This window comes from Ovis aries, chromosome 13 (assembly GCF_016772045.2).
Source record: "Ovis aries strain OAR_USU_Benz2616 breed Rambouillet chromosome 13, ARS-UI_Ramb_v3.0, whole genome shotgun sequence".
Taxonomy (NCBI): domain Eukaryota; kingdom Metazoa; phylum Chordata; class Mammalia; order Artiodactyla; family Bovidae; genus Ovis; species Ovis aries.
Window position 1 is genome coordinate 66,419,796 of NC_056066.1, and position 23,649 is coordinate 66,443,444.

At 46.1% G+C, this 23,649-nt stretch overlaps 1 protein-coding gene across 7 annotated transcripts in view; it reads right to left on the reverse strand.

Moving 5' to 3' along the window:
* Window positions 1-899: 899 nt before the first annotated feature.
* BLCAP (BLCAP apoptosis inducing factor) overlaps window positions 900-23,649 on the reverse strand; it is a 35,611-nt gene continuing 12,861 nt past the window's right edge. For 5 of the 7 annotated variants that reach the window (XR_009596111.1, XR_009596109.1, XR_009596110.1 and 2 more), the window contains 3 exons: window positions 8,231-23,025; window positions 3,122-3,198; window positions 900-1,059 (listed from right to left, as the gene is read on the reverse strand). Coding sequence is in view for 1 of the 7 variants with exons in the window: in XM_027977185.2 (XP_027832986.1) it covers window positions 22,586-22,849 (264 nt within the window). In the remaining 6 variants the exon portion in view is untranslated. Of the gene's footprint in view, window positions 1,060-3,121; window positions 3,199-8,230; window positions 23,026-23,649 lie in introns of those variants that run through there. The other 2 variants (XR_006055779.2, XM_027977185.2) reach the window with 2 other exon arrangements.

Consider the following 23,649-nt stretch of genomic DNA (forward strand, 5'->3'; position numbering starts at 1 on the left):
AGTGGGGACTACTCCCTAGGTGCAGCGAGCGGGCTTCTCACTGCGGTGGCTTCTCTTGGTGCAGAGCACGGGCTCCAGGTGCTCGGGCTTCAACAGCTGTGGCTTGTGGGCTTAGCTGCCCTGCAGCATGCACCATCTTCCTGGACCAGGAACAGAACCGGTCTCTTTCACTGCAAGGCAGATTCCTAACCACTGGACCACCCGAGAAGGCCCTCTACCTCCGTATCTTGAATCTACCTCTTCCCCACCTGCCCTGTGGTTCAGCTCAGCCCTGCATCTCTTCTCACCCGGACAGTTGTGGCAGTCTTCAGATAAAAGCCCAGACTCCTCAGCCTGACACATGAGTCACTGCTTTCCCTCCAGTCGCATTCACACCCCTCATGTGCCCCACCCATGCTGGACTCATTTCCGTCCTTGGTGTATCCCATGGAGGCTGCTGGCCGTACAGGGACCCAGTAAGAGATGAGATCCATGCCCACTCTGCTTGCTCCACTGCCCTCCTCCCAATCTTGCAGCTCTCAAATCTTTTGAATCCAATTCTTTATCTAGGATTTTACCCAGGAAGTTTCTTTTAAGCTCTGGGCCCTTCCTTTTCCTGTATTAAAATTTCTCTCTCTCATGTGTCATCTCCTAAGAATTTGGGTCTTTGTATTTCTGTAATTGCAAAAGTAATTTGTGGACATCTTAGAAAATTGCTAAGTACCCAAAGTACCCAGAGGCAAACACTGTCCACATATTAACAAGAAGATAGAAGAGCAGCCTTCTCGCCATCCCCAAACTCTCACCTCAGAATATGTGATCTGCTCCTTGGGGTCACCTCCCAGCTCTAAGAAGCTCTTAGATACCTTGTATTAGGAAGGCTGCCTTCACCAACAGCTAACAAAACACCCAAGAGTGACTTACAGTAAGAACATTTTATTTATTTCAAAGAAAGTCCAGAAGTCAGTGGTGCCAGGTGTTCAAGCTGGAGTCAGCACAGAGTTGGATCTCCTGGCCTTCCCCTCCTGGTCACAAGATGGCTGTCAGAGCTCCAAGCATCATGTTTTCACCCAACAGCACCTAAGCGGAAAGGAAGGGGCAGGGCCAATAAAGCCTTCCAGATGCATCTCTTTAATCAGGGAGGAAAGTGCTTCCTTAAAGCTGCCGAATAATGTCCCCGAACAAGACCCTAGTCAAAATTGGGTCATGAGAGTTCTCGGGCCAGCATTTACGACACCCGATTTCTAGTTCATAAGACCCACTAATGTCCCATGTGGCAGATGAGGCTTTGGGTCACTTGGAAGCTGCTCCCCTCCCTCCTTGATTCTTCCCATCAGAGCTGTCAAATGCTTCTGCTGGTAATCTTTCAATTTTTTTCGCAGGATAACTGCTTTACAGTGCTGTGCAGTTTCTGCTGTACAATGAAGTGAATCAGTTGTATGTCTGCATCCCATCCCACTCACCTTGGTCTCCACAGAGCTCCCTGCGCTCTACGGACGTTCCCACTAGCTACCTGTTGCGCACACGGTGGTCACTATACATCAGCCGTGTCAATCCTAACCTCCCAGTCCACTCCACCCTCCCCTTCCCCACCTGTGTCCACATCTGCTCTCTACATCTGCGTTTCTCTTTCTGCCCTGCAAATAGGCTCATCAGTACTGCCCTGCAAATAGGCTCATCAGTACCATTTTCTAGATTCTACATTTATGTGTTAATATACTGACTCAACGGACATGAGTTTGGGCAAATTCCAAGGGAGAGTGAAGGACAGGGAAGTCTGGCGTGCTGCAGTCTGTGGGGTTGCAAACAGTCAGACACGACTTAGAGACTGAACAAAATCAAATATGACATTTGTTTTTTCTCTTTCTGACTTACTTCACTCTATGATGGACTCTAGGTCCATCCACTTCTCTACAAATGATCCAATGTCATTGCTTTTTGTGGCTAAGTAATATCCATTGTTTATCCATTCTTCTGTTGATGGACATTTAGGTTGCCTCCATGTCCTGGCTATTGTAAACAGTGCTGCAGTGAACACTGGGGTGCATGTATCTTTCTGAATTATGGTCCAATTTTAAGAAATCTACTTCCCCTTCACTCCTGACTGACTCCACTGCGTGTCCACAGATGCTCTTGTGCCTTCCCCTGCGTCCCTGTCAGTCCTCTGACCCGCTTCCCTCCACTTCTGTCTCCCAGCTTCCATGTCTTTACTTTCACATTGTGATGGATAATATTGACATTCCATTCGGTAACCATAATATCAATAAAATCCAGGTCAATACAAAAACTGACTCTCAATGAAAAGTGAAAAGGAAAAGATAAAATTCTCATTATTTGAGTCAACGATACCATACAATTCCCCGTGGGTACCTACTATGTATTTACAAGTTGTAAGAAAGTGAACATTGAGCCCATCACAGTGGCAGCCTCTGGGGAAGAAGGAGGAAATGGGATGGCAGTGGGTGGCCAAAAGGGACTTGAGATCTGCAATGTTCTGTTTCTTAAAAAGGAGAATGTATTCATGTTGCGCTTGTGTCATTAAACTTTAATTTGGAAAAATTCCCATTCATTTTCAGCCAATTATGTCAGCTCTGTGTATTTGGCAGTGCTTGCGTGTTTGTGTCCAGGGAGGAAGAACGTTTACTTTGTGTGTGTCTATGAATGAAATACAGTGATTAGTAGGTTTAAAAAAATGGAGCAAGCAAGAGAAAAAACAAAGCGGGGGAAGTAGAGAAAACTCATTGACAACAACAATAAAAAGTATAGGAATAAACACATTAGGAAATGGGTAGGTTCTTTATGAAAAAAACCATAAAATGGGACTGAAGAGGAGATAAGATGATCAGAATAAGTGTAGAGCTCTTCTGTGTTCATGGATTGAAAGTCTTAGTATTGTATTAATGTCGATTTTCCCCAAATTAATCTTTAAATTCACAGAACTTGACAAGCAGGTTTTAAAATTCATGAAGAGGAGTTAATGTGCAGTAATAGTTAGCAGAGATAACTGAAAAGGAAGCACAATGAAATGAAGCATTTCATTTAACAGGTATCAAAAGGTGGTCTAAAGCTACGGTGGGTGAAAGAGTCTGATGCAGACAGACATACACTGACGGGTGAAACAGAACAAGGGCCTCAGACCTACCTAGACATGGTGAGGGAGTTTCCTCTCAGCTCAGTGGAGAGAATGAACTAGTCAATCCATCATGTTGTAATAATCAGCTGTACATTTGGAGAAAGGTTAGATCGTATCTCATTTTAATCATAAACATATACTCCAGCTGCACTAAAGACCCACATAAAAACAAAATTAGTAGAAAGGAATGCAGAATATATTTAAACCTTAGGAGTAAGAGAGGCCTAAACACGACATATAAATAAAAGGAATAAAAGAAAAAAAAATAAGCTTGGTTATGTCAAAATTGATAACCTCTAACAAAAGTTCCTAAAAAAATTGGAAGGCAACAGACAAGCTGGAAGTAAATAACTGCCCCCCCCCCCCACACACACAAAAGATTAACAGAGTATATTAGGAAATTCATAAACTCAATAAGATAAAGACAACTTAATTTTTTAAATGAGCAAAAATAGATTATTCAGAAAATAGAAAATACAAATGTCTAATACACATTTGAAAATCTCACTAGCAAACAAGTATGTATAAACTTTAAAAAATGATTCAATTTCACCCATCAAATTGGCAAATATTTAAAACAACTGCTTATTGTGTGGGGATTGGAATCCTCTCATACCCTCTGGCTAGAAGTGTAAATGGTACAGAGATTATGGAGGACGCTTTGGTAATATCTAAAACTAGAAACGTGGGAACCTTGAGAAGCAAAATTCCACTTCTCAACCACTACCCTAGAGAAACATTACAGAAGAGGCAAGTGTGAAGCTGTTTTCAGCGGCACTGCTTATGAAGGAGGAAAGAAAAGATAAAACTAAATGTACACAGATCTTAAGGAAGGAAATATGTGGCCCACTCATGGGAATGGATATAACATAGCTACTAAAAGGAACTGGCAAGGGCTATTTGTATCAATTTGAGTATATCTTAGAAATATATGGTGGAGGGAAAATGCAGCTTACAGTTAAATCTCTATAAAGTGGGATGACTCATTCAAAATGCCTCCATCAATACTCTACATTTATATGGAAGGAGAGACATAAAACTGTGAGGAAGGCAGGGGAACCAGGACTTGGGAGGGTGGCCGAAGGAAATTTTAGTTACATTCATATTGTTCTACTTTTAAACGGAAAATGTATTCATGCTTCACTTCTCTAATTAAAGTATAATCAGAAAAGATTTTAATTTGTTTTCAGCCAATTATGCCAGCTCTGCGTGTTCGGTTGTTCTCACAGGTTTGTGCCCAGGAGGAAGAACATTCATTTTGCGTGTGTGTCTGCAAGTCAAGCCCACTGATTAGTAAACAGATTGAAATGAAATACGGAAAAACAAGGGCCAAACAAATAAGAGAACGGATATCCTATTCACAGTTGACAACAAAGTCTGTAATAAACCCAGGAATGAATTTATCAAGAGATACGTAAGTCTTGAACTAGAGAAAACCATAAAACTCGCCTGAAAGACACAGACGATGATTGGAATTGAGAGACGTAGCAGTGAGCATTGAGGGGAAGGCTCAAATATGATAAAGGCGTCAATTTTCTTCAAACTTATCCAGAACTCAATGTGATCCCAATTAAAAAACTAGCAAAATTGTTCCTGAAACTTGACAGTCTATTTAAAAATTCATGTGGTGGGCCAAATATGCAAGGATGACCAAAGCAATTTTACAAAAACAACAAAGAGGGTGGGATTTGTCCCGCCACTTAGCAAAGCATTTTATCAAGCTGAGGAGTAGACAAATAGATCAGTGGACCAGAAAGAGCTCTGACATAAAGCTGCATTGGAATTTAGTGTCAAGTAGAGGCAGCATTTTAAATTACTGAAGAAATGACAGGTTATCCAAGAAATGGTATTGAAAACATTGGTTATCAATTTTGACATTTTTAAAAATTAAGCACTGATATCACACTTAAAATTAGCTTCATATTCAATAAAGACTTAAATGTGAAAATAAAAGGAAAATTACAAAAGCTTTAGGAAAAACACAGGAAATGGTTGTGATCTTAGTACAGAGAGGGCCTTCTTAAGGCAAGATGAGATTCTAAATTTGACATAGAAACGAGAAGTTCTATGATGAAAGATACAATAGTTAAAATGACAAGGGTCACAATGGTAAATAATTATGTGCAACGCATAGAACAGACAAGGAATTAATATACCAAATTAAGAAATCCTGTAAGTCAGGAAGGAAAGAACACCACAGAAGAAAGACGGACAAAGGAGATGACACAGATGACCCCAACGGGAGGAAGTAAGAATGGCCAGGAAACCTGGGAGGAGACCATGGTGTGACCGGGAAAACACAAATGAAACCAAGAAGAAACCACTTTTTATCATCCATCAGATCCATAAATTTAAAAGCTGTCAATGGTCTGAAAAAGGGGAGACTGACATTTACTTGTGGAAGGATCTTAAATTGGCACAGCAGCTTTTGAAGCTGACCTGGGCTGTGTTTATGAAAACCGAAACAGTGGACACCATAGAGGCTAGAGTTCTCCTCTCAGATCCTACCCTATAGAAACATTTCAGGGGCTGGCAGGTGCCAAGGTGTTCCTGGCAGTATTCGTCATGATAGTGGGCAGAGAGGAGGAACCCTCCGGTCTATGGATACCAGAGAAGGGAAAACAGTACAGTTGTGAGAAAGAGTTATATACCAAGCAGACAGCTGTTAAAAAGCAGGAACAAGGGCTGCTGTGTCGCTAACTTGGGGAACTCCCCCCAAATATAAGATTAAATGAAAAATGCGGGATATAGTATACGACCTAAGACTTGGTATAATTTATTCCAAATACCTCCATCAATACTATCTACATATTTACTATGGAAGGCAAAGCATAAAACTCTGAACAGTGGTCACCTCTGTGGAGGGGGAAGGGACCAGGACCTCAGGTGACCAAAGGAAACGTTAATTACATTCATATTGTTCTACTTTTAAATGGAAAATGTATTCATGCTTTACTTCTTTAATTAAAGTCTAATCTGAAAAGATTTAATTTATTTTCAGCCAATTATCCCGGCTCTGCAAGTCTGGTTGTGCTTGCATGTTTGTGCCCAAGGAGGAAGAATGTTCACTTTGCGGGTGTGCCTGCAAGTCAAGCCCACTGATTAGTAAACAGGTTGAAATGAAATATGGAAAAATAAGGGCCAAACAAACAAGGGGAGAGGAGATCCTATTCACAGTTGCCAACAAAACCTGTAATAAACCTAGGAAGAAATTTATCAAGAAATACGCAAGATTTTAACTAGAGAAAGCCTCCAGTTAAAATAAATAAATAAAACTTCTCTGAAAGACATAAAAGATGACCAGAACTGAGAGACAGAGCAAGGAGCACTGGGAGAAAGATTCAAATATGAAAAAGGTGTCAATTTTCTTCAAAGATATCCAGAACTCAATGTGATCCCAATTAAAATACTAGCAAAACTGTTCCTGAAACTTGACAGGCTATTTAAAAATTCATGTGGTAGGCCAAATATCCAAGGATGACCAAGGCAATTTTACAAAAACAACAAAGAGGGTGGGATTTGTCCCATCACTTAGAAAGCATATTATCAAGCTCAGGAGTAAACAAACAGATCAGTGGACAAGAAAGAGCTCTCACATAGACCTGCACTGGAGTTTAGTATCAGGTAGAGACAGCAATTATAAATCAGTGGAGAAACGATACATTACTCCATAAATGGTGTTGGGACAATTACCTATCCATTTAGGGGGAATGGGAAGGGATTAAAGTTAGACCCTAAGATTTGTGCATAAGGAATTTATTTTTTAGATATAGTATAAGAGCTTAAATATGTATGTATGTAGAAACTATAAATTTTTGAGAAGGAAATACAGGAAATATTTATGACCTTGACATAGGAAAGGCTTTCTTAAATAAGACTGCAAAAATGGCATAACATTAAGATTGACAAATTTGATTGTATCAAAATTTAAATTTCTCTAAGACAAAAAGGAAAAAGGTACTATACAATTAAATGACACACATCACAATGTAGAAAACATCTGCAATATACATGACAAACTATTAATATTTGAATACATACAGAACTCTTAAAATCAATAGAAAAAGACAAAAAACGGACAGTAAACACATGAAGACTTCAGCCTTGTAGGTAATTCAGAAAAGTACCAACTAAAGCAAGATACTATTTTTCACTGGTTAAAAATGGAAAACCTGGACATGGTCTGGGGAAATGGACACACACACTATGAGCAGGAGAAAGGAGCAAATGGAGAACATTTTTAGAAATTTCTATTAGAATTTAAGATACGTATTTCCTACAACCCATCAGTTCCATTTCTAAGTATCCCAGAGAAATACTTGTACATGTGCAAAATGAGCAATCCTAAGAGGCTCTTACAGGTTTGTCTTAATGGAATGACACTGGAAACACTTTAATAGTCAATCAATAGGAAACAGGAAATCAAACACAGTGTAATTGGCCAGGGCCGCCACTTGCCATTGGCAAGGAACTCTGTGGCCCAGTGTGTCAGCTATACCAGGAGTCTCACAGGGCGTGCTAAGCTGAGTAACACCTCCAGCTTGTACACACCATGTCTGTGTAAACAAACACACAAAAAGAGAACAGAAGACATGCTTCAGTGGGCTTTGGAAAACATTTTGGATAAGCAGCAAAAACCTAAGAGCAGTTCCCTCAGCAGGGGGAGAGGCGTCTTGGTGGAGGCTGGGGGTGGGGGGTGTTCAGTAGAGACTTCTTTATCTGTAATACTCTAATTTTATTGAAAGGAAAATGTATTCATGTATTACGTGTATAATTAAATTTTAATTCAAAAATTCTAATTCATTTCCAGTCAATTAGTTCTACTTTATATGTGTGCTGTGTTCTCGTTTGTGTACCCAGGGACAAAGCACATTTACTCCGAGAGTGTGTCAGTGAATGAAGCATCGTGATTAGTAAATTGATTAAAATTTGGAAAGCAAAAAGAAAAAAAGAAAAGGCTTTTACACTCACAAAAGGAACATAACTGATAAGGTTCTCAGGAATAAACCTAATAAGAAATGTGGAAAAACCTTTACGACAAAATCAACCAACCTTTATTAAAAGGCATTAAAAATCAAACTAAACCAAATAAGATTTTGATTAAATGGAGACAGATACCATGTTCACGGATGGGAGGAACGGATATCCCAAAGATGTCATTTCTCCATTCAGTGAAGTCCCTCTCAAAATTCCCACAGGATTTTCATGGAACTTCGACAAGCTGATTCTAAAGTGTGTGCATGAAAAAGTAAATGTGCAATACAACCAACCTACTTTTAAAAAAAGAATAAAGGGCCAGGAAGGGAGGGGCACTTACCTGATCAGGTTGGAAGATAAAGCTTTTGCTTATTAAAATCTGGTGTTGGCCCAGAAGTAGACAAACAGATCAACAGACCTGAATAGAGTGTAGACATAGGGAACTGGGAGAAAAGATAGTGCTGGGACAATAAATGGTGCTTAGCCAACTGGTTATCCATTCGGAAAAAGATCAAATTAGATCTCTGTGTCACACTAAACATGAAAATACATTTCAGATGGGTCTAAAGACAAACATTGAAAAAAAATACAGAAGTCTTCAGTGTAAATACAGAATGCGTGTGTCATTCACGAGGTAGGGAGGCTTCTTAAGACGGATGAGCTATCTGCTCTGGTGCTAGCACTACAGATGTTATCACCGAAGTTTGATATGATGCTTTAATATCCGGTCTCCTGTTGGAGCGTGCCTCCAGCCTTCCGCACATGTCCAGGTGGAGCGTCTCCACCCGGACCTCACAGACTCCTCTTCCTCTCTCTCAGTTCAACCTGATTATGGAAAGGACTGTGATCCTTGACAGACAGAGGTTGACTCCAGTTCCTGTTATTTGTGCTTGATGTCAGCAAGGCACTTCCTTCTGTTTTTTTGGGGGGGCACTATGCTAGGTCTTCATTGCGGTGTGTGAGCTTAGTTGCTGGGATCTTAGTTCCCCTGCCAGGTGTTGAATCCACATCCCCTGCATTGGCAGGTGGATTCTTGGCCACTGGGCCACTAGAGGAAGTTCCCCTCCTCTGGTTTCTGTCCCCTCCTCTGTGATGGGAGGTGATGCTCTCCTTCTTATGGGGGGAGGTGAAGTTCATATGAGATGATGAATGTGAAATGCATAAATGGGACAGAACGTATAAAGATGAAGACAGCTGATTCTTATACTTTCTCTCCACCCCCCACCACCCCAAACTCCTGCCACCAGGACTTTATACCAGTTCTTTCCCACACTGTACTTCTGGAGAATTATCACTGATTCTTCTTGGTCAAAAAGTTTGAATGTTGACTTCAGATTTTTCATTCCAAGGCAGATAATATTGATTCGGCACCCAAAGACCTTACTGCCTGTTGCTAGGTGCTAAGAAACACAAAAAATAATAAGACATGATCCCAGCCCTGAGACAAGATAAAAATGGTGCTAATTAGAGCTGTATTTGGTACACAGGTCAGATAAAAGCTCCCCAAAGAACATGGAGATCAAGATACTCTCTAAAAGGTAAACAATTAAATTTTGCCCCATTCAGTCAAATATACATTATTGCCCCAAACTAATTTATCCACCACCACACACTTGAACCCAACCCCTGTGGGAACTCATTTCACTAATTGTCTCTATCCTCAATCACTCCATTACTCAGGCTCCCTTCCCTCAAAATATCTGTATGCCAGTATTGCTCTTTCCTTGAAGACTAAAATTTAATTTAAAGGCCTTAGACTTTGGTCCTTCACTTCTTCTCTCCTTAATCACCCCCTACACAGGCTGCCTCTGCTATGGTCCCCTGAGGTCTCCCATGGGCCCTGGGGGGTACCAATCGGCAGGGACACTACACTGCCCAATTCCAGGGGTGCCATGGTGATTGGGCAGTTGCACCTCAGAAGAGCTCCTGCATTTGACCTTGACCTCTGACCTTTCTGCACATAACCACTGCAGACCACTCCATCTTTCTGTTGAAAGACCTCTCTCATTCTTTCTTTTCTGTGCCCCAGGAAGATCTTTCTTTCTTTTTACAGGCCCCCAAATGTTGGTGCTTGGCCTCTTCTTCATCAGCCTCCCTCATCCCCTCAGAATGCTCCAGAAACCTGATACCACTTCAGTTCACATTTTCACTCAGGATCCCGCAGGAGTACGGAAACGGTCTCTGTGATTTCTCTCTCTGGGTTCCAGGTCCATGCATTCAACCACCTCCTCCCCAGTTCCTGGCTTGCATGTCTCAGCTGTTTACCACCAGACTTGGGGGTCTGCCTCACAGACCTCATTTCTTTGTAGGGCTTCCCAGTTCGGAGGAAAGCACTGCCACACCACCAGTAAGGCAAGCCCTAAACTCAGTGGTCATCTGGAACACCTCCTCTCCTTACGCATCTTCCTTCCATCCAGCTCCAAGACTGACCAGAATGTGTCGTCCAGATCCTGTCCACCGTGACAACAGAAACTTCCCAGCTGGTCTCGCTACGTCCACCTCTGCTTCCTCTAATGACTTATCCAGGGGCCAGCCAGTCTCAGATCACAGGAAATATTCAGGCAGGTCTCGAACATGCTTCCCTCACTCTCGGGAGGCACACATGAGCTCAGCCCTGGCCTCCAGAGCTCTGCCCACCCAGCCCTGCCTGCCTCTTTGGCCTCAGTGTGCCTCCCTTTGCACAGGCAGGCGGGTCCCTCTGGCCAGAAGGCTCTTCTCGAATCTGTTGAGTCCCATGAATGCTGTCCCCTTAATAGCTTGGTTCAAGCATCACGGCAGGGAAACCTCTGGAGTTGGCCTGGGGCAGGGGCCCTTGTACATCCTCCAGCACTGGCTACCCTTCTTTCAGAGTGTGTTCTGTCAACGTTGGAAATTACACATTTGTATGTGTGATTACGTGGTTCACATCTTTCTCCCCTACTATCATATAAATGCTATGAGAACAGAAATCTGCCTATTTCAATTCATTCACCACAGAATCTACAATGCTGGGCACACTGCCAGGCACAAACAGGTGGTAAACTAGAATATGTGGAATGAATCAACTTTGTCACTAAACAACACATCGCATTTGGGAGTGGATATCAGCCTATGAACTTGCTCCTGTCTATCCTATGCTCAACCTCCCCACTCTTGTCCTTCACATCTCCAAGTCTTCCTTCTGGCCTCCTCAAAGAACTCTGTGACGAATTCACCTCCCCCTCCAATCTCAACATTATTCAAGTTTTGCCCCATCACTCCCCTAAAATGCTCTTATTGAGGTCAACCAAAGCTTACTAATCATCAAATCCAAAGGCGGGGGCTGGGGGGGGGGGGAGGTCTGTCTTTATCTTATTGGAATTCTCTGCTGCATTTGACAGTGTTGATTACTTTCTCCTTGAAACCCTTCACTACCTTTGTTTCCATGGCAACCCACTCTCCTGGTTGGTTGTCGCATGTCTCAAGCCTTTCCTTCTCTTTCTCCTTTGTCACCTACCCACACCTTGATTGGTATTTCAAGTGTCACTGTAACTTAGGATTCTGCCCTGGGCCCCGTCCCATTCTTTCTCTGGTGATCTTACTCATTGTCAGGGTTCCTATTACTTGAGTGGCCATGGCCCTAGGCCAGTACTCCCAGCAGAATTTTTTTCTGAGCCCCTGACCCTTGACTCAAGTGCCTGCTAGGCTCCACCTGACTATGATCCTGACCCCCTGGCTGTATCTGAGACCACTGTCTTGCCCCTCAAACTCACTCCCCATCTTCCCAGGATACACAGGAGTCTACCCACTGTCTACCTAAGACACACAGGAGTCTTTGTCTTCACTCTCTCTCTCCTCCTAAAAGCTAATCATCATTTCTGGTTTTTAATCTCCTCTAAGTTCTGGATCTATTCCATTTCCACTGGTTGAGTTCAGACTTCTCCCACTTTCATCTGGACAACGGCCTCCTAAACAAGTCTGCCTGCCTCTGCCTGGTTACTTCTTACGCAGATGTCTGGGGGTGAGGTGGGGGTGTCGGGCCTTATTGCCCCCTACCAGCCCTTGTTACATTCAGGGAGATTTCCTGTTCTCCATTTTACATGGTTGTGGTGTGACATGGGATGCTCTCTCACACAGAACCCACAGAAGCCCCTCCTTCAGGCCCTGCCTCTTGCCATCCAGCTTTTATCAGGGGATGGCATGAGGCCCAAGTGCAACCAATTAGACCAAGGTTCCTTCTTGACCTTGGAAGAAACAGAATTACTCAATGTGTAGGAGATACTGGGCTTCCCAGGCGGCTCAGTGGTAAAGAATCCGCCTGCTAATGCAGGAGACACAGGTTCAATCCCTGGGTCAGGAAGCTCCCCTGGAGAAGGGCATGGTAACTCATGCCAGTATTCTTGTCTGGAAAATCCCTGGACAGAGGAGCCTGGCGGGCTACAGTCCATGGGGTCACAAAGAGTCAGACGTGACTTAGCGCTTGAGCACACGTGCTAGGGGGTTACACCAGGCAGTGGTGTGAAGACCCTGAACGCAGCATTCAAGACCTATCCCCACTGACTTCATTGCTCATGATTCTTTCCTTCTATTCTGCCGATTTAGGTCTCAGTTTCCTAATCTGTGAAATGGGGCTAGTGGTCTCTGTCTGCCTCAGTAAGGACAGGAAGGTAGATTTGCAATGAGCAGATGAGACAACAATCACAACCTCACCATTAAAAACTATAAACAGCAGCACCCACACCAGAATGCAGAGTGCATTTCCTGAGACCCAGACAGCCTCACGTATAGACAGCTTCAACTCTGACTTTCATTTCCCTGTTTGTTGATTCCTTGGGAATAGTCACAGAATCTTGTGGTTAAAAAAAAAAAAAATTCTGAACCTCTATTTCAGACATTTGATTTCAAGCAGGAAATAATTATTCTGCCTTTACCTAGCTCGCTGCCTGTTGCTAGGTACCGAAAGGTACAAAAATGAATAAGACACAGCCCCAAACACGAGGCAGGATGAAACTACTGCTAATTAGAGCTGCAGTCAGTACTCAGAGGGCAGAAAAACCACCTTCAGAAAAACACAGGGATCCGGTTACTTGGTAAAATGTACATGATTTAATTTTGCCCCTTTCCACCAACACAACTAATCCCTTCACCTATACACTTAATCCCACTGCTCTGGGGGCCCCTTTCATTACCTGTCCCTGCTCTTGTGTCCTTGTATAGCCCTCCTCCCTCCAAATGTCAATGTGTAAGAGACAGTGCCTTCTAGAAACTTCCGTCCCCTCGGGTCTCCCTTTCCCCTCCTGCTTTCTCAGCCAGTCTCTAGATCATCCCCACCCAGTTGGGTTTTGCCCCTTACCCCAAAGGGGTATGCTATGGCCGGGGTCCCCAAAGACCAGGGACACTTTCATCTCCTCTGACTTCTGTGCCTTTGGCACATTAATGGTCATGCTGATCTCTGGAAGCTCTCTCCTCCCTGGACCTCCAGGGCCCCCAATTTTTCAGCCCTTTCTCCACCCCCAACCTCACCCCGCTTAACATCCTCAGCAGCATCCCTGCATCTGTCCCTGAAATGTCGGTCACAGCTCAGTGTATGAACTCTGCACTCCTCTGAGTTCTCCATCTACCCCCTGGGAAGAGGCCCACACCTCCTTTGTGAGCTCCAGACTGGCAGACGGCCTTTCTTGGAAACAGCTCTAGTCAAGGTCACTTATGGCCATTTTTCCTCTTTGCTATCCATGCCCTTTGATCTTGCCTCTGATTTACACAGACAGGAAGACTTTAGGTGACAGCCCTTTCAGCCTCTCTTCCATCACGTCCGTCCTGCCTTCCTCTCACACCAGCCCAGAAATTCTCTGCAGCTTCTCCCTCACATTCCAAGTTCCTCAGGACAGGTGCCATGCTGCCTGCTGTGCCCCGCTTTCACTTTCCTCTGCCCGCCTTGTGGGGGCTTTAGGCCCACCTCTCACAGGAATTGCTCCTGTGGGGCTTGAGGGGCCCCTAATTGCTCTGTGTGGTGGGCCCTCCGTCCTATCTAACTGGCTTTTCTCTTCTGTTGACTGATTATTCTCTCTTGGAAATGCTCCACATCCCTGGGTTTCCATGCCAACACAGGCTCCAGGTGCTTTTTCCCTCTCTTTCTGCTGTCTCTGCCTCTGTGGGCTTTCCTTTCTCTCTGTCCACGCTTAAACAGGGGAAAGATTCTCAGCCCTAGACCCTCCTTTCTCTTCTCAGCTGCCACCTTCTCCAAGGACAGCTCAGCAAAGCCCATAGCTACAGTCGCCATCAGTCATAACCTGAATCTTTCATTCAAATCCCTGCTGGGGTCCAAGCTCTCTCCTAGATCTCACAGGCCATCTCTACCTGGATGCCCGCCTTTCATTCAACTTGTGCAAAATTGGGCTCAATGATCCTCTTCTCACCACTAAGCCTGCTCTTTCTCCCGAGTACTCCATCCACCCAAGACACAAACAGGGAAGGCATCCTAGACTCTCTGACCCAGCAACCAGTCGGCCAGCAGCTTCTCCTAATCTTACCTTCTGTCTATCCTCTTGCCCCGACCCTAATTCAAGCCTTGCCTTCTCTACCTGAACTGAAGCAATCATCTCTTCATTGGTTCTCGCACCTCTAAATGTCTCCAAGTAACCAGAGACAGGAATCGTAGACAAGTAACCTCCCTGGATACTTCCGTGAAGCTTCATACCTGCACCACCCATCTCGGCTGCTCCATGCTTTGCCCATGTCCCAAGCATATCTCTGGCCTTCTTACTACATATCATTTTAGGATCTGTGTTTTTCTATCTCTTTGACCAAATGCCCAAGAGCAGACAATATATCTTATTTATCTTCACATTCTAACACCCAGCACTATGGGTGACACAATGTGCTAGTCACTCAGTCGTGTTCAATTCTTTGCCACCCCATGGACTGTAGCCTATCAGGCTCCTCTGTCCATGGGATTTTCCCAACAGCAATTCTGGAGTGGGTCACTGTTTCCTTTTCCAGGGGGTCTTTCCGACTCAGGGATCAAACCCAGATCCTCCAGCCTTGCAGGCAGATTTCAAAGTAGACACTCAAATTTTGTGTTAATATATAGGTCATTGGCCCTTGCTTGAAACTTCCATCTTTCTCCTTCTCTTTGACTATCATTATTTTCCACAAAGTTTATACCAATCCACAGTTCCCTTTGTACTTAGTGCCTGTCTGACTGTATCTCATCAGCACTGAGTATTCTTAAACTTCCCCGGCTCCAAATTTGTTGGTGAAAACTAGTGCTTCTTTATTGTGTTTTTATTGTTGATCTCCTGTTATTACTGAAATTGAATTATTTTCTCAAAAAAATTTCAGTCAAGTCTGTTTTCTCTTCTGTATGCTGTTGAGGTGAATGACATGCCTATCTGTTGGGTAAGGGTGAGGGTTATTTTTACTGTTAAGGATTTGTGTGTCATCTTTTTACACATTATAGATCTGCAAACAATTCATCCGCTCTGCTTTTTGGTTCTGTTTGTGACACTGTTTGACTTTGGAAATACTTAGCTTTGATGTGGTCAAGTTGGTTGGTCTTTGCCTTCTTGTACTTTGTTGTTTTTTAGCTTAGAGGGGCTTCCTCTTTCAGATACATTAAATATCCAATTCCTTTCCTCTCTGGTTTTTAATGGATTTTTGTCTCCCTTCTCATCAAAAGTTTTTGAATTTGGGTATGTGCTCTCAGGGAGGCTGAAAATGGATTACTACTTTTCTTTCAATAGTCAGAGCTCCAACTTTGGAGAAGTCTTCCCCTTGTGGCTCTGACACTAAGCTAAGTTATTCCTGGCTGATGATGGCATCAGGACCACAATATCCTTAGAGAATATGCCACCTAGACAGGGAACCAAAAGGCTATCGGAAGGTATGACTCCAGACACAGTGACAATGAAATGCAGGAAAGCATTTAAGGGGTAGCAGCAAAAAACCTTTCTGGAAGCCTGGCCAGGGCAGTGTGTGGAAAGATGGGTCACCCACTTTGCCAATATGAGTGGCTGAATCTAGCTGGCATCCAACAAACAGTCTTGGATAGCTTCTGACTCTGCAAGGAAACATTACTCAGGGACCACAAGGGTGGGAGAGCCCAAGCCCTCCCCTCACCTGCATCAACCTACCTGCACAGACTCGCCAGGACATTTCACCATCAGCAGAAAAATCTCTCAGCCAGTTCCTGCCTGGCTCATCTTCTGGGGGCTGCAGCCATTGCCACGATTCCACCATGCTCCAAGGCGCGGACTTGACCCAGATCCTGGAGTCACCATGACCCCTGTCCAATGACTGCTCTAGGAACTAGGGCATCTGAGGGCAATGCCAGAGCTAGAAAGGAACTCAAGGGTTATCTAGCCCAAATGCCTCATTTTACAAATAGGGAAACTGAGGCCCAGTGAGGGGAGGTGACTCACAGCCACCTGTTGCTGAAGGAAGGATACCAGGCTATTGAGCCTTTCAGGAGGTTCTTTTCACATATCTGTTGTAACATGTTAGTGTCTGTGATATCTGTGTGTAAAATATTAGTCTGGAGGCTGGAAAATATTGTCACTTCAGAGTTGCCAAGAGTAGACTTGGGAGGTAAACTGAATTCTTTCACTTCTAAGAAAGACTGGCCCTCTTCATTCCTTAGGGAGTCTAGAGAGTGACTGATTGAGCCATCCACCCGCCGGCAAGCCAACTAGCAGTCTATGCCATGCCTGGTCAGGGAACAAAGTTCAAGCCCCTACCCTCAAGGGTTGTGCAGGGCTTTGACGGCCAAGTTTAGGAGTCAGGACCACAAGTGACAGGGAGCCACTGAAGGGCTGTGTTTGTCTTCCTCCCTCAGAGGCCCTTCCAAGTCTGCTTTGCCTCTAAGACTCCTGACACTTACTTCTGCACCCAAGAGATGTGAAGTTTATTCTTTAATGCAAAAAAGTATTTGATTAAATGCTTGCTTTAACATACTTTCTCTCAATCAAGATCTCTCAGACTGAAGTAATAAGGATAAAGTTCACTGATATTTCTCAGAAGGCAGCTTTGGAAATGTGGACGGCTTCCTGGGTCAGCCCCTCTTTGGTGAACAGATGGGGAAATGGGCCTGGAGGAGAGCAGGCGGAGGAGGGCAGGGTCACACTGGAAGAGGGTTGGAATGGGCCCACGGCCTCAGCTTCCTGCCACTGGCAGTGTGAAGCGGGGAGGGGCAGCGTTCAGGTTTGGAAAAAGTGGTGAGGCCTCCCTGTGGAGACACTCCACAAGCTGCCAGGAAGAGAGGTGAGAGGCCAGAACCGCTCAAATGGCCAGCCATGGAGAAGGTTCATGTTCACCCACATCTGACACGACACTCTCGAACATCCGGGTCCCTCGTGAGGAGACGGCCGTACAGGCAGGGATTTCTCTCCAAGAGGCAAAAATCCCTGGATGGTCCTGGGCAAGCTAGTGGCCAAACAGGACTCTGGCCTCTCAGGAAAGAGCACTGTCTAGGTGTTCCTCTCCCTTTTAGGATACTGTCATTTCGGGCCTTGTAAAAAAATAATTAAGGGAATTCCTGTAGAGGTGCCGACATATGGCCTCCCAAATGAGGTCTCTCCCTAACTCCATGCAGCCCTGATGACCAGGACTGTAATTATGCGCCTACAGGACCGCCTCAGAGCTCTCCCTCCTGCTGAGCTCCTCAAGCAGCGCACGGCCTTCTCAGGTTCTGGGTTTGGTACAGGGCCTGGCAAATACTCCCTGTAGGAAAGAATGAGCGGGAGAACTGGTTGATCAGATCGCATCCCTAAGAAGCTAGGCTCGGTGGAGGGCAGTGCGGGCACAGAAAAGAGGCGAGAACATGTGTGAAGACTCGGCCTTGAGCCAGGCTCCAGTGGGTGCTATGATCTCCGTTTTACAGGTGAGGAAACTGAGGCTTAGGGACATATGGTCACAGAGACGGGGGCACAGGGTCTAGGCTCCCCAAAGCCTCGTCTCTCACGTTTGTCAGCCCTAAGTTGTTCCCCAAGTTCACCCCACCAAGACCTGACAGCTGAAAGGAAGACCCAAGGCTTCTGTCTGAAACCTTCCGCTGTTGCTCAGCCAGCTACTCCCTTTTACCTCAAGAACACTCTATAACCTAAGTTTTTCTCAAGATACGGACTTCTCTCCCTGAACCTGGCAGATCAAACTCTGCCCCTCTTCTGGCTTTTGGTCAGGATCACCTTCCCTTGTTGCCAAGGATAGCACTGCTTAGTTCTTCTTTCCAGAGCAGTGACCCTTTCTCCCCTTGGGGGTGGGGTGCGGGAGGGGGTTGGGACTGAGGGTGAGCTTTGCACTAGATGCCAGGAGCCAGGGTTCTGGCTTGGCCCGCTGACTGAACGCAAGAGCGACCCCTCCCTGGCGGTTTCCTGCAGCTATTCAATGGGAGTCTATCATCTTTCTCTGTCTTCCCTCCCCAGCCTGCTTTCTTCCCTGCCTTGTCTTCCTCATCCATCATGGCTCTTTGGATCCACTTCTCCCCATGTGTGATGATCTAGAAAGGGCAGGGGCCTTCCTGCCAATCCTGTTGCTTTCACTGCACAAATGCTATTGTGTTTCTAACTGAAAAAAATCCCATCTTAAGTTAAGTGCTGCTGTGATTGGGTCACCCCCTATCCCCAGCACACCCTTATCTGTGATGGTTCCATCAGCTGGAAACTGAAGGCTTCTCAATCAGGACTGAGTTTGTGGGCCTGCCACCAACATGTCAACCTTAGACCCTTTCACTCTCTCCCAACATTGCCCTCCAGGGCAGCCAGATCCTGATGGTCCTTCCTGTTACTTTCAGCCCAGGCAGTCTCTTTAGCTATAAGCCAGAGATGCTTTGATTAAACAGTGAAAAATAACATCTCCTTTATTATTTCACGGCTCCAGTACTCACACTGGCTTCAGGCCACAGCCTGAACCTCACCAGGTCCTCTCCATTTAGGGCGCTTGTTATATCTTATCTGTGGGATTATACACCCAACGTCATTCCCTTTAGCCCAGATGACTCCCTGATGACAGAGACGATCCATCTTGTCCACTGTGTGGCCCCAAGGCCTAGTCCCCTACAGGATTCCATACGGCTTAAGTACCTTGGCTTGAATAACAACGCAAGACCCCGAGAGGTGGGGGGAAACCCAGTCTTTGAGGAAGTCTGCATGAACATTAGCACTCAACAGAGGGCTGAGTGAAGTCACCTGGGCAAGTGGATCTCTCGGGAGAGGGAAGAAGTCCAGGAAGGCTTCCTGACAGAGGCCTCCTGGGCTAACGTGGTATGATGATTAAATCATAAAGCACATGCAGGCTGCCCTGCAAGGGCAATACCACCTTCCCAGAGCTCAGTCACCTTCCTTAAGTGCATCCAGGAGGACACGAAGATCCTAGGAGAAAGGATTCCCTGTATGTTAGGGGTAGGAAGACTGTTTGCTCCAAAAACCACATTTTACCTATAAGGAAACTGAGGGCCAGACGAGAGCATGGACCAGCTCCTACAAAAGCCCAGACCAAGGCCTCATGGAATCCTGTGGTTATCAGGTAGTCATTTCATACTAGGAGCCACAGAGACCACCAGAATTGCTGGGTGCGGTTTTCTAATACCTTGTACCCTGCTCTTTTGCAGGAGAGGCATCTCCTTCTCATTTTCCTGAAAGGCATTTCAGGAAGAGGGGCTGGGTGCTGCTGTGGTAAGATGGAGAGCAGTGCTGGACAGACAGAATGCTGATCTGGCAGTCACCTTGGGGAGGGGCGGCCTGCAGGCTCCCTGATGGAAAAGGCCACACATCTTTCAGAGAGAGGCCTGTTTGTGACTCTTTAGTGAGCCTGACCTATGACAGAAAGCTGCTTTCTAGAGGAGAGCAAAATAAGCAATAATCTTGGCTTCATTTATCATCCAGGTGTCTCCATGGGAGAGCATGGTCACAAAAGCCTTTTTTGCTTGTTTGTTTTGTTTTTGGAATTTGCAGTTGTCTGTTTTCTTAAGTCTTCCCACTAGGTTAGAGTCATGAGCTCCTGGAGAGTCAGGCCCAGGTCTTGGCCCTGAAATCCCCAGCAAGCCCAGGACAGGGACTCAGTGTTTGCTGAACAAACCATCCCTTCCACGTGTAGGACTCCTCAGCTTGACAAGACTTTGTTGAACCACAAAATACATCCAGAAACCCAGAAGAAGAAAAAAAAGAATGCAGGGAGAAAAACAGAAGCATCAGAAAGCAAAACACCCAGCAGATACAATCAGTAAGTTTGGTTCTCTCAAAATACCTTTAAAATGAACAAATCTTTGGCAAGTTTTGACCAAGAAAAGAGAAAGCGCTGATAGGCAACAGTAGGAATGAAAAAGAGATAAACGGACAATGGGGAGATTGAAAAGGGCAGGAGAAAATTACACAGTACTTTAGAGCAATAAATTAGCAATCTAGGTAAAATGACCCAAGTTCTTTCACAATAAACTCTCACAATAGTCCTGTGCCTTGGACAGGCAGTGCTCCTGTTACGTTTTCTAGGAGACAAGATGGAGAGGTGGACACCCAGCATGGGGCCCTGACAAGGCACCCGGCTTTGCCTCAAAGGTCACGGCCACGGGAACACGTGCACATCGATAGCACAGAACCGCGCTTCCAGCCATTGCCCAGAGGCCCCTGCATGGCCGGCCGGCCTTATTTATTTTTCCACTTGAAATGCCGAAAGGGGTTTCACTTTATTTTTACTTCAAAAGCAGCACCATAAAAACCCTCGATGATTAGAGCTCCAGCTGTCTTAAGTTGTTTGTCAAGGGATTGGTTACCCCGATCTCCTACGGAGGGAAACAGTTTCAGGCGAGAAGCCATGGGAGCTGAGAAACGCACATGTCTCCTCTCTGAAAACTTTCAGGCTCCCTCCTGTTCACCGCCTGGCCTGCCCTCTGCTCCCCTGCCCCCAACCCCACCATCTGCTCTCCAGAAAGCAGATCGAATTTTCGAGCTAAGGTATTCTGGCGCCAAGGACTCTGCCCCTCCATACTACCCTCTCTGCCCCCCACCAACTCAGAAATCCAATACCACGACCCAAACGGACTGCAGCCACATAAAACCACAGAGTAAAGTTTATAAAGCTTTATTAAACATTTCAAACAGCTGTGCAACGAACACACCAGAAATAAAAGCCCCAGAATAGCAGTCCAAATGTCCCGCAAGTGTGGCCTTGAGGTCCCATTCCCTAGATGGACTGCCTCCAGTTCTGTCCTCTGCCTGGCCCATCTCCCTCCCACTTCAGGCAAGAGAAGGATGGATGCTTTAGATTGGAGGGACAACCATGCTGATCCCCAGTGGGCAGGGGCCAGGAGACAGTCTCATTTGCTGACACTTTTACTGAAGCGCAGAAAAAAGAAAAGAGCAAGTGACAGTCACAAAGTCTTCCTGTGTATTCTTCGTAAGGTACAGTCTATACACGCGCAGGACCGGAGAAACTCCTGGCACGAGGGCGATGGTCACCGCTCGCCTCTGTCTCGTCTGAACCACCTCGGAGTCCAGCGTGCTGGTCACTCTGCAATCCCCATGCTAAATACACACTGTAGCGGCACCTATGAGCTACCTATTGTGACACCTCAAAATCAGAACACGTTCAATAAAGCTTCTTTATAAGGGATTTACAACATGTACTTGTACAGGTACGTAAACACACACGCAGCACGCACAGCACACCACACCAAAAAATATCCAAACACCTATCGAGGGGATCCTGGCTGTTATGAAACACACAAGTACGCTCCCATTCACTCAGCTGGGGACTGCTAAATCTGCATAAACACCCTGCACATCAATCCTGCAGTGCATGCATGGGAGACACAATGAGGCCCCCTCCTCACGACAGCTGAAAGGCAGGAGGAAGGGCAAAGGAAGCGAAGCTGGGTGGCTGAGCAGGAGCCCAGACCCCTGGATGAAAGAGCAACATGTTATCTGTTACTTCTTCCTTCAAAATGAAGTGGGGAAAATACTGAAGATCTGTGGCCAGCAGGCGAGACACAGTGCTGTCCAGCCTGTTGGCCGGGAAAGAAAGATGAAAAAGCGAGGCTCTCGGGCGTCAGCAATCTCTTTATATTCGAGATAAGTGCAAAAACGAGACCTGTCTTGAACAGGTGCTCCCCCAAAAAGGAAAGGGGTAAAGAGAACTTACAGGAAGCCAAGAGAGGGACGGAGGAGCCAGTACCACTCGGAAGGAAGGACAGAGGCGACAGTGAGACTGGCATCTTATCTGCCCCGGCCATGCTGGGGCAGCTGGCCAGGATGGGCGCAGACGCCTCGCGGGAATGTGGCGAGGGGGTGGCCATCCTGCCAGCCGGGGGCCACGATGGGGACAGAGCACACACAACCACAAGACCACCCACGACTACAGGACTCCACAATAAAAGCACCGGTCAGTGCCCATTATTCACATTATAAGGATAAAACATCACAGGCCAAAAAGGCGCCGTCAGGAATGTGGCACCCGCAGGACTGCGGGATTTGAAACTCCAATGCTTTATGACCTATGTCAATGCCTCCCCTCCCGTCTTCTGCTTCCTTGGAAAGCTAACTGGGCTGGCTGTTAGGTGCCCACGACGCCGGGGTCGTGCGCCGATTCTGGAAGCGGGGAATCGGAGCAGTGGTACAGGAAACAGTTTCCCCAGCAGCTATAGCAGATGAGGAACAAGGCTGCCAGGAAAACCAAGGCACAAATTGTGCAAGGCTTCCGCTCCAGGAGGAAGCTGAGCAGGTAGAAGCCCATGAACATGGAGTGGCTGAACCACAGGGCGGGGTTGAGGGGCTTGGGGATGAGGAGGACGGGCAGCAGCCACTGGAGGCAATACATGATCTCTGCCGGACAGGGCCTTCGCCAAGGCCACCGGGCACCGCTGCAGGAACCGACCTAATAGGAGCTAGCGGGCGCGGGCGGCTGCCCTCTGCTTTCTTCAACCCTCGCTCTCCAGGAGCTGAGCCGCTGTGCTCTCTGGCTGTCAGCCCGGGATCACCAAGGCAGCAGGGATCCTGAAGAGAAAAGTCAACACAATAGACAAACAGACACAAAACAGACAGACAAACAGACAAAAAAAAAAAAAAAAAAAACAGGAACAGAATGTATACTTATTTGGAAAAATGGATCATGGTTAACAACAGCAAATGTGAATGCCCTTTCCTCCCTGCCCTCCCATGGAAGTCTACTCTTCTCCAAGTCACCCTTTGAAGAAGCGTCCTGGGGGTCTCCCCTTCTGGCGGGTGGAGGGGGGGCGGCTCGGCCAGAGGGCTCTAGGCAGGTCCGGCACAGTGGACTGGCTTTGCCTGGGCCCTGCCCAGCAGAGATCATGTATCGCCTCCTGGGGCTGCGGCCCGTCCTCAAGGGGCCCAGACCTCACAATACCGCCCTGTGGTTGCCACCGGACGGCCATGGGCTCCGTGCTGTGCCCCCGCTGAATAAGAAAAGGATTCTGCCTGTGGTCTCTTTCACAGCAGGTGCTTGGTGTAAAGTAGCGGCGCACCGCCGGCGGCAGATTGCAGGCAATGGTTCCTCGCAAGCTCTGTGAAGCTGCCGCAGCATCTCCGAATATTTTGCTTTAAGATGGCAGCCCAGAATGAGCTTGGCTCTTTCAAATAATCCAGTGTCATTCTGCCAAA